The 19,587-nt window shown below is 41.8% G+C and overlaps 1 protein-coding gene across 1 annotated transcript; it reads left to right on the top strand.

Moving 5' to 3' along the window:
- Positions 1-13,502: 13,502 nt before the first annotated feature.
- Positions 13,503-18,084, top strand: LOC140577742 (NLR family CARD domain-containing protein 3-like). Its single transcript, XM_072698032.1, has 4 exons — positions 13,503-13,608; positions 15,591-16,054; positions 16,148-16,607; positions 17,972-18,084. The coding sequence occupies exons 1-4, from the start codon at positions 13,503-13,505 to the stop codon at positions 18,082-18,084; spliced, it is 1,143 nt and encodes a 380-aa protein (XP_072554133.1).
- The last annotated feature ends 1,503 nt before the right edge of the window (positions 18,085-19,587 follow it).

Genomic DNA, 19,587 nt, shown 5'->3' with positions numbered 1-19,587 from the left:
CACACACAAACATATTGCCCATATTGATAGGATAGCATCTTGCAGTTGATGGAGATTTGTGGGATGCACATCCAGGGCACGAAGCTCCCGTTCCACCACATCCCAAAGATGCTATATTGGGTTGAGATCTGGTTACTGTGGGGGCTATTTTAGCACAGTGAACTCATTGTCATGTTCAAGAAACCAATTTGAAATGATTCAAGCTTTGTGACATGGTGCATTATCCTGCTGGAAGTAGCCATCAGAGGATGGGTACATGGTGGTCATAAAGGGATGGACATGGTCAGAAACAATGCTCAGGTAGGCCGTGGCATTTAAACGATGCCCAATTGGCACTAAGGGGCCTAAAGTGTGCCAAGAAAACATCCCCCACACCATTACACCACCACCACCAGCCTGCACAGTGGTAACAAGGCATGATGGATCCATGTTCTCATTCTGTTTACGCCAAATTCTGACTCTACCATTTGAATGTCTCAACAGAAATCGAGACTCATCAGACCAGGCAACATTTTTCCAGTCTTCAACTGACCAATTTTGGTGAGCTCGTGCAAATTGTAGCCTCTTTTTCCTATTTTTAGTGGAGATGAGTGGTACCCGGTGGGGTCTTCTGCTGTTGTAGCCCATCCGCCTCAAGGTTGTGCGTGTTGTGGCTTCACAAATGCTTTGCTGCATACCTCGGTTGTAACGAGTGGTTATTTCAGTCAAAGTTGCTCTTCTATCAGCTTGAATCAGTAGGCCCATACTCCTCTGACCTATAGCATCAACAAGGCATTTTCGCCCACAGGACTGCCGTATACTGGATGTTTTTCCCTTTGCACACCATTCTTTGTAAACCCTAGAAATGGTTGTGCGTGAAAATCCCAGTAACTGAGCAGATTGTGAAATACTCAGACCGGCGCGTCTGGCACCAACAACCATGCCACGCTCAAAATTGCTTAAATCACCTTTCTTTCCCATTCTGACATTCAGTTTGGAGTTCAGGAGATTGTCTTGACCAGGACCACACCCCTAAATGCACTGAAGCAACTGCCATGTGATTGGTTGATTAGATAATTGCATTAATGAGAAATTGAACAGGTGTTCCTAATAATCCTTTAGGTGAGTGTAGATCACAATGTGCTAATGAGAAAGTGGACCCCTCCTCAATCTCCCAAGGAATGGGCTACAGTGTTTCAAGTTGTTGTTCCGTGTAACCACAGAAATCACGTGTTAGCCTTAGCTCACGACCACCCGTGCTCTGGTCACCTAGGGGTTAGGAAGACTCTCGCCCGCATAATGTAGTGTTTTTATTGGCTGGGAATAAACTCCGATATAAAGAAGTATTGTCATTCGTGCCACACTTGCCAGTTGATTGGGAAGCCCAATCAAACAATTCCCCCCGCTCCCCTGTGCTCAGTCCCAGTGATTGGGGAACCGTTCGAGTATGTCTTTATCGATTCTGTGGGTCCATTACCCAGAACTCGTTCGGGGAATAGCTACCTTTTGACCTTAATGTGTGCCACCACCCATTATCCTGAAGCGATACCTGTGCGGAGCTTGAAAACAAAAGGTGTGGTAAAAGCACTAATAAAATTTTGCACGACATTCGGTCTACTGAGGTATATACAGTCTGACCAAGGTTCGAATTTTATTCCCGGTTGTTTTCGCAGGTGATACGTGAACTAAACTTTCAGCACTGTTTTTCCAGTGCTTATCACCCGGAGTCCCAGGGGGCCCTGGAGCGTTTCGTTTAAGACTATGCTGCGTACCTACTGTTTAGAGGCAGGGAAAGACTGGGACAAGGGGGTACCTTCGCTTTTATTTGCTATTCGTGATACCGTGCAGGAGTCCACTGGTTTCAGTCCAGCTGAACTCGTCTTCGGGCATACTGTGCGCGGCCCTTTAAAGATGCTACAGGAGCAGTGGTTGTCCCCGAGTCCACCTCCTCAGGCTAAGAATGTGTTGAGCTTTGTAAAGTCTCTGCGTGAGCGCCTTGTTGCAGCCAGGGAATTGGCCAAGCGCTTGTTAAGTTCGTCACAGGAGGTGATGAAAGCTCGTTTTGATAGGAAAGCCAGAGAAGGAACTTTCCAGGAGGGAGATTACATGTTGGTCCTTTTACCGCTGCCTGGCTCGTCTCTTCAAGCTCTTCAAGTTTTCCGGTCCCTACAGAATACCGGAAAAAGTAAGTCCCACCAATTATATAATCAAAACTCCAAACCGAAAGCAGAAAACTCGCATGTGTCACGTAAACATGTTGAAACCTTACGTTGATCGTGCTGACCCCGCTCCTTCGTCCGCTCCTATTCCGCTCCCCTCTGCCGTGGTTACTGTGCCGGTGCATGAGTATTTGTCCGAACTCGATGATCTGCACCTTGGGAGGAATTGTTGCCATGCGCTTGCCTGCTCAACTCAGAAGCCCTTAAAACCCTCGAGGGAAGGCTTGCTCACTTACCCAGAGATGCCCAATCGGATATCCAAGCCCTAGTGCATAAGTCTCCGCCTCTATTCTCCGACACCCCTTCACAGACCCCTGTTTTGGAGCATGACATTGATGTTGGAGATCATATTCCCATCAAACAGCACCCCTATCGCGTTAGTCCTCATAAGCGAGTACTACTAAAGAAGGAGACTGATTACCTACTGGAAACAGGTGTTGCCATTGCCAGTTCCAGTCCCTGGAGTTCACCCTGTTTGCTTGTCCCAAAACCCGATGGTACATTTTATTTCTGCATGGACTATAGGAAAGTAAACGCGGTAACCAAACCCGTAAGAACTCAAGTTATCTGGTCTGTGGATTGTCAATCTGCCTTTGACTCGGTTAAGTCTCTGCTCTCTAGTTCCCCTGTTTTAGCTACCCCCGATTTTGGGAAACCCTTCAAATTAGAAGTAGACGCTCGTGGTACTGGACACCAACAGCATACTGAAAACTGTCTTTCTTCAGGAGGATGATGCAGGCTTAGACCACCCTATCTGTAAATTTATTAAACATCAGTTGGCTTATAGCACAATAGAAAAGGAAGCCCTCGCTCTGTTACTTCAGTTGCAGCATTTTGAGGTTTACGTGGGAGACAGTACCAAGCCGGTTGTTGTTTTCACCGATCATAATCCCCTCATGTTCTTAAATAAAATGTGTAACACTAACCAACACGTCATGCACTGGTCCCTTATCATACAAGCATTTAATTTGCAGATCGTCCACAAGAAAGGCGCCAGTAACCTCGTGGCTGATGCACTTTCACATACGTGACTTTTGTAAATTTGTTGTGGGGAAAGGTTTATGTAATGTGTGCAGTTATCTGTGATTGTGAAACCTATGAGGTTCACACTTGTGGGGGGGGTTACGCGCCACTGTTTGTCAAGCTCCGCCCACGGCCAGGTCCACTCCGTTGCTCCACCTCCCCGTCCAGACCCCGCCCATGACTCCCCGCAAGACCATCCGTCACTTCCGTCCGGCCAAGGTGAAAAACCTGGCAGCAAGGAACTTCGGAAGCTCTGCTCATTTTTCAGATTATTGTTGGTTTTCTTTCTTCACTATTTTTTTTTTCTCTAATTTGTTTTTTTTTTTCAATAGCTCCTACGCTGTAGGAGCCTGCAACCCAAAACCTGGTGCCAATTGTAATACTACCTCAACCCTATAAGACACAGCAACTTTTGTTTGTATCCTTTCAAGCACTATATATGTATTCTTATTGTGAATTTGTGTCACCCTAATGATATTCAATGTTAATAAAACCCACTATATAGCACCTCTAAGAAATTTTCAGAAAGTCACATCCCACACCTCCCCTAGTCAGACGACTAAGTGACTGCACCTGTCCCGCTGCCTATAATACCCGGATCGCCCCCACATTCTGTGTCAGGTATTGTTGTTTTCATGTGACCTACTGAGCTTTTATTCTGTGTTCTCAGCATCTCCTGTGCCTTACCTTTATAGCTCCCGTCCTTCCAAGTCCCCGCTTCCCTCGGACCTTGCTCATCAACACATTCTCACACCCGGCGCGTAAAAAACCGACGCATGGTCAGAGCCCTTTGGTACTGAAGGACTCCTTCAGTGTCTAATTCAGACGCATGCGATGTTTGAATTTTTTGCTCACAACTAGTCCTGGGACAAAAAATTGAAATCAGGACCGTAGCATCCACAAATTGCTTAGGTAAGTTGTTGGAGACACTCCTTATCATTCTGATGTGTATAGAGGTACAAATACATAAGAATTAAGTCCGGACCCCAAATATTTGTCCCATGATGCATTGCAACTCAAACGTCCAAAAACCGCATGCGTCTGAATTAGACACTGAAGGAGACCTTGTGCATCACTTAATGGCACCAAAGGGCTCTGACCATGCCTCGGTTTTTCACGTGCCGGGTGTAAGAATGTTATATTCCACTTGCTGAACACCCCCCCCCCCCCCCCAAATCCTCTGTCTCTTGTTTTCTTTCCTCGATGCTGCTTTTGTTACCTGTCATCAGTCCCATAGAAGGGCAAGTTTGCCGTTGTTTTTTTCAGTCGAAAAAAACACTCCCCCCCCTGTGCAGCGACTGTTACAACCTCTCACCACGAAGGAGCATATCAAATTCTTCATAGGAAAGAGATTGCATTCGGAAATTTTCGACAAAATATCCAGAAGGTATTTATGTAATTAGACAATATTTTTTGACACAGCTGACATTGTGTGATTCGGAGGCAGAGTGGAACAAGAAAGACTGCTGAATAGACAAACGGAACAGCACAGATGTTGCGCGTGTCATCAAATGAAAGCTGTAATCTGCGCTTATGGAAAAACGTGGCAGAACAACAACTGGGACAAAAAAAAAAAGGGCATAGTCTAACGTCATTTCTCACAGGGTGAACTATACAAGCCTGTCAACTTAGGCATAGCGTGATATCCTTTCCCACAGGGTGTACGTACTGTAGCCTACATCCATACAGGGAGCGATGTCAAGCTGTGTTTCTCGTACTGGCAACACTGAACAAACTGCTTATATGGATGTTACTGAATCTTAATTCTGTTCCTTCCTTAAGCAAAAGTGAAACATGGACTATTAGGTATTTCACCAACAAAGCTAAAGCGCGCTAGATCCTAATCAGATCCTACCTGGGAATACTTTTAGAAAGAAGGTGACGACGGAACAATATTACCGTTTTCGGTAAAATCCTTGTTTATATATTATTATTTGTAAAATAATAGTCTAATAAAAAGTGATTGTTCTGCGTTTTCCACCCGTTAGTACCATACAATTATTAGCCTAATAATACACAACAAGTAATTAGTTGCCTCAAATTCAATGTTTATTTTTCTTGAAAATGTTTATGGGTCGTTTTCAGTATGCTGTTGGTGTCCTTGGAAGCCTATAGTGATTTAAATTTCATACAAATGTTGCAAAACAGTTTTATTCTGAAAGGGTACACACCGTTTACTGCATTCCAGTCAAATGTAGCCGAATCAAATATAGCCTCATTTAGTCTCTGTTCAATTCTTCTGTTTTGTAGCTATTAATCTGATGAGCTGATGCTTAGAAAGTCATGCTGAAATAAAAATGTTTTTAATAGTTTTCAACGGGTGCATCCTTTTCCAAAATACAGCCATTATAGAAATACTAGTAATGGAATGATGATTGATTTATGAGTAGGCTACATAGGTCAAGTTCGGGAGCAGGTTTCGTTACCACACCCATCACACAATGAAACACTTCAGGGTCCCATTTTGGCAACCCCCCAGGCTGACATGCAGTCCCGTCCCACTCTCCAGAAATAGTTGTCTACCTGCCACAGCCAGGTGTTACATGCGCGTCCCCGTGGGCAAGTCCAGTTGCTTGGGTCCTCAGCTATGAGGATCCTGCGAGCCGGAAAGAACCCTCAGGGAATCGCGCCACATGGCCATAATACCGTAACTGACGCTCCCTCACAATGCAGGTACTCACAATGCACAATACTCATCATATCAATAGGGGAGAGCAGGGATGATTGTAACGGGTTAGTTGTAACACATTTTTTTCAAATCAGGAATGAAATAACTCACTCTGCACATGGTCAATTTAGTGTTTATTTCACATGGGAAGAAGGAGCACCCTGTACCACACTCAGATTTGTAAGGAAAAAAATAAATATTAGGTAAGAAAGTAATGTTTTCGACTTTATATTTGTGATAGTACTGCAAGCTTTGTACTTACATAATTCAAAGTTAAATCATTTTTATTACATGCCTATGCAAGTATCTCTTATACAAGTTGTGAGCGCTAATATTCTTGCTCTTAGCTGCAAGGTCAACTTATCCCTGGCTACCAAAGTCTGGGATAGTTGAAAATATATTTGTCCAGCTGCCCACCAGGCCACTTCTCAAGTCCAGGAAACTTCTGCATTGTGTGTGTGGAACATTTCAAAGTCAAAGGAAAATTGAGTGAAATGCATAGACCAGGGGTGGGGAACCCGATCCATGGAGAGCCGTTGTGGGTTTTTGGGATGACCTCTCAATCAGCCAATAACAGTGGGTCCCTGGGACTGGGATTGAGAACCACTGTTTTATTATTGGCTAATTGAGGCATCATCCTAAAAACCCGCACCCATAGCAGCTCTCAGAGGAACAGGTTCCCAACCCTGGCATAGACTGTCCAAGATGGGCCCATCAAGCCAGTACACCAGGAGGAGTTCAATACACCTGTCAGCTCTGTGATTCTGATGGTGACTAACACACACACACACACACACAGTTATTCACTTATTAAAATTTGTGCAGTTGCGCATTTTGTTTGGTTTTATCATGATCACTGATATTAGTTGTACACATATGTGTCATGGATCCGGGCGGATCGGGCGCGAGAACGTGGCGCAGTGCAAACAGAAAAGGTGGACGACCCACTGGCGGCTCCAAGAACAAAAACAGGGTTTATTGAACAAAACAGAAAACACTGCGGACACAGCAAAATCAAAGGACCATGAGGGGTCAACAACTAAAGGGGATTAACAAAGAATAAATAACAAAAACCAAATACACATCTAACACTGAGAATATCAAAACCATCTAACATCGCAACCACCAAACAACAACAACGAACCACTGGGGAACTGAACAGAAGCAGGAACTAAAACACTAAGGGGTAATGAGACTAACACAGGACAGGTGAGGCTAATTAACAAAGACCAGGGAAACGGGGCACAGGTGAAACTAATAAACTCAAAGGAACTAAACACAGGGAAACTAAGAACTAACCAAGGACACAGAAACTAACACTGGGGAATTACAGACAGGTAAAGACAAGCAGGGGCACAAGGAACAAAGCTAAAAACCAAATACAAAATCACCAGATACAATAACTAGAAAAACTCAAATGAAACACTAGGGAGCAAAATATAAAAACAGAGGAGGCAGGATTTGAACACAGGACAAGAATCACAATCAACCACATGCTCAACACATTGAGCCATGTGGCCAGACAGATAACAGGAGAGAACATAGACCAGTGGTGGCCAATCTTATCCGCAAAGGGCCGGTGTGTGTGCGGGTTTTCGCTGCAACTCCCTAATTAGATTACTAATTAGAGGACTGATTGGCTGAAGAGTCCTCACACCTGGGTTTGAACAGCTGACCTACAGGTTATCCCAAAAACCTGCACACACACCGGCCCTTTGCGGATACGATTGGCCACCGCTGACATAGACTAACACGAAGAACGGGATGACCAGCAACACCTGCTGGCCAAACGGGGAAGGGACACAGAGTGGGACAACCAGGGCTGACCCTGACACATAAGCATACATACCCACAGTTCTTGTTAAACCAAAAAAATAAGAATAAAAACAATTTTTCAACATCAATTTTGTTACATTTAACCCAGGGCTGGTTTACAACTATCACTGACTTTTCACACACACCGTCAAAATAGTAAATTAGGGTGACCAGATAATCCATGTCATCCTGGACACCTTGAGCTACTTCAGGTTTTACAAACTACCTTAAAACCGAAAGGCTCCTGTGCTTGGTTAAATAGTTCAGTTCTTCTCGTGCTTTGACAGGTTTGTTTCTTTGACTGAAAGACTCATCCAGCTGTTCACATTAACATTAGTGACACGTGCATGATTATAGGAGACTGACCAATTAGCACACAGCAAGAACTCGGTACTTAAGTGAAATCCAGGTCCTTTTAATTGAAATGGTAGGTTGCAAATGCTGTCCTAGCTCAAAGTGTCTGGGATGACATGGATTATGTGGTCACCCTAAGTAAATGATTTTGCTCCCACATTCCGCTTATAGGACAGTTTTTTAAATGAGGCGTGGCCAGGTGCATTGCTATTTTAAAGCAGCGCAATGTCATTGCACTTTTGACCAACAAAAACCCCATCTAATGTCAGTGGCGCATTGTTAGATTGTATTTAACAGAATACCTATTAATCAGAATTAAGCATGTACTGTAAGTGAAAGGGCATTTGGATTACTGAAAACGCACTTCAGATATTTAGATAAGTTATGTAGCCTGTGGGGCTGTGTAAGGGTTTAGTTTATTATGCTAATGGATGGGTGTGGAGGCGTGCAGGTATAAAAGAGCCAGGAACCAATTGTTTGGGCAGGTTTCGGGGGGGGGGGGCGATGGAAACAGTGACGGCCGACTGTTTCTTGTTTGTGTGAGAGCACGCCTCAGCCTTGGTAGTATTTTTTATAAGATAAGAAAAGAATACTTTTAATAGTATATTTTATTAAAGTGGTCTTTTTCTGTTTTTTGTATGGACTGCCATGTGTGCCTGTTGGATGAAATAAAGGTTTATTGTAAAAGGTACGTGGTTAGTTATTGAAATGTTTGTAATGCAGCCATTTGCATATGCTAAGTGTGGTTTTTGTTTGGTTATAGTTTGCCGCTGCTCTTTATGATTTAGTTTGTATGGTTTCCTTTGTTAGTCTACAGCGTGAGTAGTCGAAGGGGGGCGTGGTCCGGGCGGACTAACTTTTACTTCTTTGTTTTTGTTGTCTTTTGGTTTTGTGTGTTAGCACTGCTAATGGGCCAACTGGGTTTTTGCAAAGTCATACTGGCATACGTTTGAAGGGTTTATCGGTACATTTGCAGTGTCACAGAGTATGAATTAATGTGCATGTGTGGAACACGTGTATTTGAGAGAGACATGTTCAGTGTGTTAAATGCCTATGTGTGACCACGCGGAAGCTAACCCGATGAATTATGGCCAGTACTATTAAATGTGGAGCAGTGCTAACTGTTTGTTTTTTGTTTTGTGCAAATATTACTCTCTTTTTGTAATAAAGAACCAATTTGTGTATTTGTATCTGTGGTTTGGATATTGTCAATCCTCTGTTCAGTTTACATGAGGAAGAGAAGCATCAAGCTTTGTCTTTATTAAGAAAGTATAGTTCATTGTTTGCTAAAAGTGATACGGATGTTGGTTGTACAACTCTGATTCAGCATGAAATTCCATTGTTGGACGAGAACCCAGTATGACAACCATATAGGTGTATTCCATTTTTACAGTATCAGTTGGTCAAATCTCACATTAAACAACTGTTAGAAGGACAAATTATTAGGGAAAGTTGTAGTCCCTATTCATCCCCCATTGTATTAGTGCAGAAGAAAGATGGTGGGATTAGGATGTGTTGATTATCGGCAGTTAAATGCAAAGACTCGGAAAGATGCTTTTCCCTTGCCAAGAATTGAGGAATCCCTTGATGCCCTTACAGGTGTCCAGTGGTTTTCCACATTGGATCTGGCCAGTGGGTATAGTCAGGTAGAGGTAGCTGAAAAGGATAAAGTGATGACTGCCTTTTGTACTCCATTTGGCTTGTATGAATTTAACAGTATGGCATTTGGATTATGTAATGTGCCAAGTTGGGATAAGATCTTTATCATTTTGGAAGCCATTAAGAAAAAAATGCTCTTCTTGTTTTATCCTGTTCATTTTGTGTTTAAATGCTAAAAAAAAACCCACAAATGTATTTAGGTGTAATTTTGGGGGGGCCTGGAACCAATCAATTGGTTTTCCATTATTTCTTATGGGAAAAAATCGATCAAAACTCGAACTTTTTAGGATTCGATCCGGAGTCCGGAGCGGATTAAGTTTGAGAACCGAGGTACCACTGTATATATATTTCATGGGCTTCGCCGCCATTAAATCCAAGGGGGACATTTCATAATTATTCATTTGGATGCCCACACATTTAACATAAAATATTAGTTTTATGCCAGTGTGTCCCCCCCACATTCAAAATGCTTCTGACACCCCTGATATATTTACATTTGCACTCCATGAGGACCCTCAGTGCCAGGATGCGGTCGATGGTAGACTTCTTAGGCGTAAAACCAGACTGCTCCGGTCGCTGATAAGCAAGCAAATGATCACAATCCTGTTAAGGATGACCCTAGCAAGGACCTTACCCGGCACTGAGAGCAGTGTTATCCCCCTGTAGATGCCACAATCCTGGTGATTGCCTGTTCCTTTTCAGATAAGATCAACAAGTCCAGTTTTCCAGTCAGTTGGGATGATACCCATCTCCCAAATGGAAGCAAAGATTGCCTGCAATGCTATGAGGACAGCCTTACCACCGGCCTGGAGAAGCTCATCCCGGACACCACAGATCCCTGCGGCCTTCCCTACCCCAAGCTGGTTCATAACCCATGCGTTTGCAGTAGCTTCAAAACAACTGCATTTGTGAACTCAGTGCCAACTACCAAACAGCCCAATAAATTCCTGCATATCTAAGGCACTTGGTGGTTTTGTTTTTAAGGAAATGACGGCATGATTGTTCAAAACTTACGTTAACTTTTACTTTTGTGTCTGTATATTTGATGTGTGCTTTAACTGCGGTATATGGTATGAAAATGACCAGATATCTCTTTCCATCTTCTATTCACAGGGGCCAGTCAGGGAAAGCAGAGTCACCTGTGCCTAGCTGCGCTTCCAATGAGTCAGGAAGATCAAAAGGTTTCATTTTGGACTTCACAGGTGGAGTACGGGATGACAGGTAATTTACTGAATGTTAGAGCATGACTGCAGGTGCTGAACAAACTGAACAAACCAGTGCAGTGACCGAGATCATCATCTCTAGCTGACTTGTTCAAAACAATCAAATCATTCATGAATGACACAAGCTTAGACTACACTACATCTCATATTATCTTAATATGTGCACTGTTTCAGGTGGACAGCCTGTGTCCTGTCCAGTAACTTTATTGGATGAATTTTACTGGAAGATGTCATTTAAACATACGGTGCCCACACAATGTCTTTGGACACTTGATTAATTCTGTAAAAATGTTGCATTTTTGTTGGTTTCATAACAAAAGTCCATTGAGAAGCAATGCTTAACATCTGCACACAACTTCTTTTTATTCTTTCTGTTAAGTGACATTTTGACTGACTCGTTCAGCTCTGTTCTTGCCATTTTGCTATTAATCGCAGCTGTAGTCATTGGCTGCCAAAGGGATACTAAACACAAATGTTTAGTGTTTTATTTTATTGCAAAGATGTTATTAGTTAAAAATCACCCAGTGAGATTGCTTGGGAAAGACCCTTTTAACTCAGAACAGCTGTTTTAGAGCAATAATTTGGGCTTCAATTTTTTACTATTTGAATGTAATGTTACTTACAACTACTGTGTCACGCCCACATGGGCGGGACATGACAGCTGTGGACGATCACCTCTGATTAGCTCCGCTTCTTAAGCAGATCTACCGCTACCAGCGTCGTGAATTATTGTTGCCATTTACCAGAACTCTACCAAGCATTCTTTTGTCGCTCCCATTGCCCTGCCCTGCCCTGCCCTGCCCGCCTCACCCGACCTCCCTACCTGACCCACTCCCCTCATCCCCGCTTCCCTGTCGTCTTCTCATCCCGTGTTCTTCTGTAGGACTGACTTCCCCGGCTCCCGGTCTCTGGCGATCAACCCGACCACGATTCTTGCTCTCTTCTGGCTTTGTTTATCGGCTCCTTAATAATAATCCTGCTGGTTTCCCGCAATCAGGGATCTGTCTCCTACTCGCATTCTGTTCATTACATACTGGTTGTTTCAAATGTGGTTATTTTTTTTGTAAACAAATGAATAAAGTAATGAGTGATAATGTTTGTGATTGTTATGAAACCAATATATTTGCAGTAGTTCTACTGAATTAAGCAAGCATTCCAAGACTTTCTGTAAGCACTGTACAATTATAGGATGAGTGTGAGTGGATGGTCCATTTCCATGTTCTATTCACAGGGTGCAACTGGAGACACCTACAGCCAGCTGTGTGTCCATGGAGAGTAATCGGTTAAGCAGAGACAGGATGCAGTGTGACAGGTAGTTTTCCTGGCTTTTACACAACTGAACTGTGTGTCTGTATACTTAATATGTTTTTGACTGGAAAGTCTTCAGATGCATTAGAACTCATCTCTTTATTGTGGCTATAACTGTGTCTGTGTCATGGATCCGGGTGGTTCGGGCACGGGAACGAGGCATCAGACAGGCACACTGGCGGCTCCGAGACAGATGGGGTTTTAATCAAAACAGAATACACTACAAACACAAAACCAAAAGGACCACGCGGGGTCAAACAACTAAAAAGGGATTAACAAAACTAAATAACAAAACCCAAATACACATTAAACACTGAAAATATCTTTAAAAAAAAAAACCATCTAACATCCATGAAACATCACACGCAGAACACATACAGAACACAATGAACCACTGGTGAACTAAACAGAAGCAGGAACTAAAATACCAAAGAGGTAACGAGACTAACACAGGACAGGTGAGACTAATTAACAAAGACCAGGGAAACAGGGCACAGGTGAAACTAATAACTCAAAGGAACTAAAAACAGGGAAACTAAGAACTAACCAAGGAAACATAAACCAACACTAGGGAATTAAACAGGTAAAGACACAAGCAGGGGCACAAGGAACAAAACCAAAACCAACTACAACATCAGACACAAGAACTAAAGATACTCAAATGAAACACTAGGGAGCAAAATACAAAAACAGGAGGTGGGATTCAAACACAGGACAGAAGGATACACAGACAACCACATGCTCAACACATTGAGCCACATGACCAGACAGGTAACAGAGCAGAACAAAGACTAACATGAAGGACGGGATGACCAGCAACACCTGCTGGCCAAACGGGGAAGGGACATGGTAGGACCACAGCAGGGGCTGACCCTGACAGTCTGTGCCAGTGTGAGTTATAGGTATAATAAGGAGATGAACTGAACTGGAAAGTGTTTCTCCTGTCTACAGGGTCCAGCAGTCAGTAGAACCCAGCTCTATAAAGAAACATAGGTCTTTGGTTTTTGCACGCAGACTGAAGGTATCCTGTATAATTTTTTTCAAGCGCAAATCAACTGGAGTTTACTCACTATTTTTTACTGCTTTATTTAATGCTGATATGTCTTCTCTTTATCTCAGCTTCTTCAACAAACCTTGCAGAAGTTGCTGAGGGGAGATTTGGAACAGTTCACGGCACAGGTGTGTCGGAAATACCCAGAATGCTTCTACCATCAGCTACTACATGGTGATGCACTTATAATCGCTGAGGAGATGATGGAAAGTTGTGATGAAGAAAGGGCTCTGAAGATCACATTGCACACCCTGAGAGACATGAACCAGACAGACATTGCAGATTCACTGGAGAAAGAGGAGGAAAAAAGTGAGACAAGTGACCAAGATTTCTACAGATAATGCTTAAATGCTTCCTAATAACCCTGTAGGAATTTCTTTTGTCGTATCAGCGAACAAATCTAGAGCTCTGGAAATAATTAAGAGACCACTCTATATTTTATTTTTTAAATCTGCATTTGTAAATCCTTACTGTAAAAAGGAAAAAGTTAAGACAACTTACAATTTTAAGGCAACTTACTGCACTAGATTTTTGAGTTTTGAGGGCAGGCAAACTACGTTTTTAAGAAAAACACCTATTGTTATGCCAAGTAATTATTTTTGTTCAAATAATTTATCTTTCATAGCTATAAAAACTTCTAATGTTTAGTTGTACATACTAAGAATTGCTTCTTAGTATTGTTCCAACCTATTGTCTTTTCTTAAGATTTATCTTTCATATGTGTAAAGACTTAATTTGAGTTTAGCATGCTAAGGCTTCACCCACTGCAGTGCCCAAAAATGTGCTTCTTGGGCTTGAACTGGCAGTCTTTGGATCAGAGGCACAGAGGTTTAACCCACTGAGCTACATGCTGCCACCTCTGGACAATGATGCTGCCAAAACTCTGTAAACAGTGTTTTTGTGTTAGCACCTTATTCAGCTTATATTTCACACACCTGAGCATGGTTTTTGTGAGATAAGCCTCTCTTCATGGACCAAAGGTCACCAGTATCAGCACATGTGGGGGCCCTTGAGATAGACCTGTGACCCCCAGCTCCCTATAGGCACCACAACAGGTAGCTGCCCTTCACAGTCAAGTTTGCTGTCATTCCCCACAGGGATCCTCAAAATCTGTCTGTTATTATTTATTACTATCATGTTTAAAATAAACATGCTAATTGAACTGTTTTGTTATCTCCATTTATAATAATTATTTGGCACATATTTTGCTGTTTTTAATTCTTAGCATGTTTAACTCAAATTTAACATTTTTACGCATATGAAAGATAAATCATCTCGACAAAAGTGATTAAGTTGACACAACTTTTGTTTGTAATTCTTAGTATGCAAAACTAAAAATCATTTTTTATAGATATGAAAGATAGATTACCTGAATAAAAAATAATTAGTTGTCACAACAATAGGTGGTTTTCTTCAAAACTTAAAAGTTTGAGTCCTCAAACTCAAAAATCTAGTGCAGTAAGTTCCCTTGAAATTTTAGGTTGTCTTAACTTTTTCTTTTTTACAGTGCTGGTTTAATCACGGTTCTGCGGGCAGAAGGCTACACTGAGCAGCAGGTTGCTTCCAGGTTCAAAATTTCTAAGACACCAGTACACAAGAACAGGATAAAGCAGGAGACACTGGCAATGACCAAAAACCACCAGGGTGGAAGCGTCATTGTAATGCCAGAGATCACTGTGAACTTATCCAACAGTTTCTCATGAATCATTGGATGGAATCAAGTGACCTTCAAAAGGAATGGGAAACATTAAGTGCAGGTGTGAAGTGCACTACTGGGACAGTTCCTATCAGGCTTCTAGAAGCAGGACTGAAGTCCCTTAAAGCTTGGAAGAAGCCCTACATTAATGAGAAACAGAGAAGAAACAAACTGCAGTTTGGAAAAAAATATATTATTCACAGATGCACATCCATAAATTGAGAAATGAGTGAAACTAAAAATTTTTATGTGGTCTAATACTTTTTTCCAGAGCTGAATGTGATGCAATGGTTGAAGGGTCATAACAAAGGAAAACAGGGGCTATGGATGGATGGTTCTTTTGTGGGGGCAAAGAGCAGAGTTTATGTTTGGGACTGGTGTAATTGGTTACATTACTGTGTCCAACCTCACCTGCATCAATCCATCAACAGGTTGGCACTGCATGTCAACGTATGGCTGATGAGAGCCATGTGGTTATTACAATGTACCTCATTCAGTTATTATTTTGGATACTACTCTTTTCAGCAATACAAAGTACCTGATACCAAATAAGTGATTTGTTTATTTTCATGTTAAAATGCCTTTCTTTCTTCAGATCAGACAATTAGCCAGTGTCAACAGAAATTGAAGAACAAATTGCAAAAAAGGTTCAAGTGCATTTTTGAAGGTAGTGCCAGGCAAGGGAATCCAACCCTCCTCTGTGATATCTATACAGAACTATACATCACAGAAGGCCTGAGTGATGGAGTCAAAAATGAACATGAAATACCAGAATTAGAGGCGGCATCCAAGATGCCATTGGCAGAATCTACCACGATTCATTGCAATGAAATCTTCAAACCTGTAGCTGGGCAACAGACATCCATAAGAACTGTACTGACAAATGGGATCGCTGGCATTGGAAAAACAGTATCTGTGCATAAGTTTATTCTTGACTGGGCCATCGGAAAAGCAAATGAGGATGTTAATTTCATATTCGCATTGCCATTTCGTGATCTCAACCTTCAAAAGAATAGAAATCTCAGTCTAATCAATATTATTTATCACTACTTTCCAGAAGTGGAGGGAGTTGAATCAACTGACTTGAAAGAATTCAGAATTTTGCTAATCTTTGATGGCTTGGATGAATGCCGACTACCTTTAGATTTCCAGCTAAATGAAAACTGCTTTGACATGACAAGACAGATATCACTAGATGTGCTGTTGACAAACCTCATCAAGGGAAATCTACTTCCCTCTGCTCAACTCTGGATTACATCCCGAGTAGGAGCATCAAGTCAGATACCACCTGAACATGTCAATCGAGTGACCGAGATTCGAGGGTTCAATGATCTACAGAAGGAGGAATACTTCAGGAGGAGATTTGAGAATGAAGACCTTGTGAAGAGAATCATCAAACACTTAAAAATGTCAAGGATTCTCTACATAATGTGCCGCATCCCAGGTTTCTGTTGGATTTTAGCAGTTGTCCTGGAGCAGATGTTGGAAGCTGACAACAGCAATGTCCCGACATCTCTGACCCAGCTCTACATATACTTTGTGCTCATTCAAACGAGCGTAAAGAATCAGAAATATCAATTCCAATCAAATAAAGAAATTATTATGAAACTGGGTAAATTAGCCTTCCATCAACTGGAAATTGAAAATTTTATATTTTACAAAGAGGACTTGAGAGATTGTGGCATTGATGATGTATATGAAGCCTCGGTTTACTCTGGATTGTGCACAGAAATCGTTAATGAGGAAGACATGATGGATCAGGAGAAAGTGTATAGCTTTGTGCACGTAAGTATTCAGGATTTTCTTGCAGCTTTGTATGTGTCTTATACATACAAAAACACCAAGATTAACCTGCTCAATAAAAAACAAAGTGGGACACGAGAGGAGTTGTTTGACTTCCACAAGAGTGTGATTAATAAGGCCTTACAGACCAGGAACGGGCATCTCAACCTTTTCTTGCGCTTTCTGCTTGGCCAGTCAGAACCTCCTGAAAGACCTTGTGACAGACAAAGAGACCAGCTCACAGCGTGTCAAAGAAACAGTCAGATACATCACGGGGATTATAAAGGACGAAACATACCCAGAGATGTCCATCAATCTCTTCTACTGCCTGAATGAACTCGGGGACAACTCTCTAGTGGAGGAGGTTCAAAACTACCTAAGGTCTGGGAAGCTCTCAAGGAAGAAGCTGTCACTGGCTCAGTGGTCGGCTCTGGTTTTTGTGTTGCTGACATCAGAAAAGATAGACCATGTGTTTGATTTGAAGAAATACAGCAGGTCAGAAGAAGCACTACTGAGACTGATTCCTGTGATAAAGTTCTCCAAAACAGCTCTGTAAGTATTAAGATGTGGTTCAGTTTCATATTTAAAAGAAACCCATTTTATCAAGCATTTGTCATCAGCTTTAAAAAGGAAACTTCGGGAGACATTTATACATTGAACAAAACATACCTAATTTGTTAGTCTCCTAGGAACTCCTTGAGGTGTGAGGTGTGTCTTCAGACAGGAAGGGACTCGGCTGTTCTAATGGCAAGAGGAAGTTCGTTCCACCACTGAGGAGCCAACATTGCAAAAAGTCTTGATGCATGTCGTCCTCTTTTAAGTGTTGGTGGTTTGAGACGAGCAGCGCTTGATGCTCTGAGAGGACAGGAAGTGACACGATGCTCACAGCTTTAACCATGGCATGTATCACAGTGCTGAAAGCGTAAATGTCAACTGCACCTCAGCTGAGCCCGTATGCAATTTGAACTGTCAATCTTATGCTTAGGCAAATATTCTTAACTGCCTTGCAGCTGAGCACACCACCATTTGCCCTTATTAACTGTCCTTCTTCAGCCCAGGTTATGTTTCCCACAGTCATGTTCACTGTTGGGTCTCAGTAGTATGTTGTGATCCCCCCCGTTTCTCCTGATGCTCTTTACAGGGCTATTACATGCTGTGTCTCCTCAACCACTAACTGTCCTTTTTCTCATGCAGAGTGGACCATTGTGGAGAATGCTGGATCAGACCAGGCCTACAGAAATGTAAGTCTGTTTGTGCTAAAGAACAGCACTGGAGCCAAGCTTACTGGAGCTGACCTCTATAGCTAGACAATTGCTAAGGAAGTACCTGCCCTAACTTGCGAAAAGTGATATGGACATTGGCTGAACCACAATAATTGTAATGAACAGCACTGTAGCCTTACACCTACAGGGTTGGGGGCTATAAATCCCACTTCCACTGTGTGTGTGGAGTTTACAGAGTCTCACATTCTATAAATATTTGTTTTCTCTCACACAGTAGCAGACTCAGGGTGTTGGAAGGACAGCTATTGCTTTATGTGTGCACCACCGCAATCCCCTTCAGGATTCCATTATACTATGTTTGGAATGTGGAGATTATGCAAACACTCTACATTAGAATCTTTGCAGATCAATGGTATGCCACGTATGGTACGCTACGTATGGTACGTTATTTATGGTACTCTATGTTTGGTATGCTATATATGTATGGAGAAGTTATTCTTCATTCTCAATTAAGTTTATTCAACTAATGTTTTATCGATTTAAGACAATGAAACAGAGAAAGTTATTCTGAAAACCCAAGGGGTATGCATTGTTCCCTGTTGTCCACTGATCAAAGCACACTTCACTAGATGTGCCTGTCTTGTCTAGTTTTAAAGTTATTAACCCATTCATGTATTGTCGACTGCACAGTATACGGATACAAAAATTAATTAAAATTTGCATGTAAAGCAATCTGGGAAACAAAGGGGTGTGCAACAGTCGCCATGAGCCCAAAATACTAAACCACCATATATCATTACAGCTGAAAGGACCTATATTATATTAGCGATTAACATGATTTGGCACAAATCACAAAATGTTTTGAAGCAGAAAAATAATCGGTGTGCATCGATGTCTGTGTACTGGACATCACAATTCTGTCATTAAAAACGGCCACCTTACTTAATTCCGTAAAGATATTAAAGCCAGAAAACTGAATATCGAATATGAGGCTAACTTAACCGCGGTGACAGGTTCCAAGTCGTTTTCTCACTACACACATGCTTCTTTTTTTCGTTTTGTCCTGTTGTAAATAATTTAATTGTTTGTTAAACAGTGGCTCACCTTCTATTAAGTGTCATATTAACAGACACCTTTTATTATTAGCTGTAAAACATAGAGACACGCTATTAGTGGAGGCTAGACACAACAAATCTTTCATAATGAGTAGAAATATAAATACATAGCCCTACCACTTGACATGATGTTTCTATATTTCATCTTGACTTGCTGCGACGAACGCTTTCCACTACTATTGCATTTGAAATCGGATCAGTTATTGTTAACATTAGGTTTCATTATCAGTAACATATAGTAATGGAACTTCAGGGAGCATTATATTACTTAGCAGAATATAATAGGTGACTTCTGAATTGTGTCGCATCTGTTAGCCTCTGTATTTATTAACAGTATTTCAATTCTTTTCAGAAAACACTACAATACATTGTCTAATACTCGGTCGTGGGATATTTTAGACCACGTTTTATGACCGTGAAAATGTACGTATGCATTTTCTTCGTCGTCAATACGTTGCCAACAAGCCTGTCT

This window comes from Paramormyrops kingsleyae, chromosome 12 (genome assembly GCF_048594095.1).
Source record: "Paramormyrops kingsleyae isolate MSU_618 chromosome 12, PKINGS_0.4, whole genome shotgun sequence".
Lineage (NCBI taxonomy): Eukaryota > Metazoa > Chordata > Actinopteri > Osteoglossiformes > Mormyridae > Paramormyrops > Paramormyrops kingsleyae.
The sequence above is the reverse complement of the archived record's forward strand: the minus strand, read 5'-3'. Positions and strand labels throughout refer to the sequence as shown.

Bases quoted from the DNA above. Each gene is read 5' to 3' on its own strand.
- LOC140577742 (XM_072698032.1), top strand. From the start codon at position 13,503: ATGGAAAGTTGTGATGAAGAAAGGGCTCTGAAGATCACATTGCACACC. The intron at 13,609-15,590 runs GTGAGACAAGTG...TTCTTTCTTCAG, and splicing joins GGAGAAAGAGGAGGAAAAAA to ATCAGACAATTAGCCAGTGT. The intron at 16,608-17,971 runs GTAAATTAGCCT...TTTCTCATGCAG, and splicing joins AGAAATTATTATGAAACTGG to AGTGGACCATTGTGGAGAAT.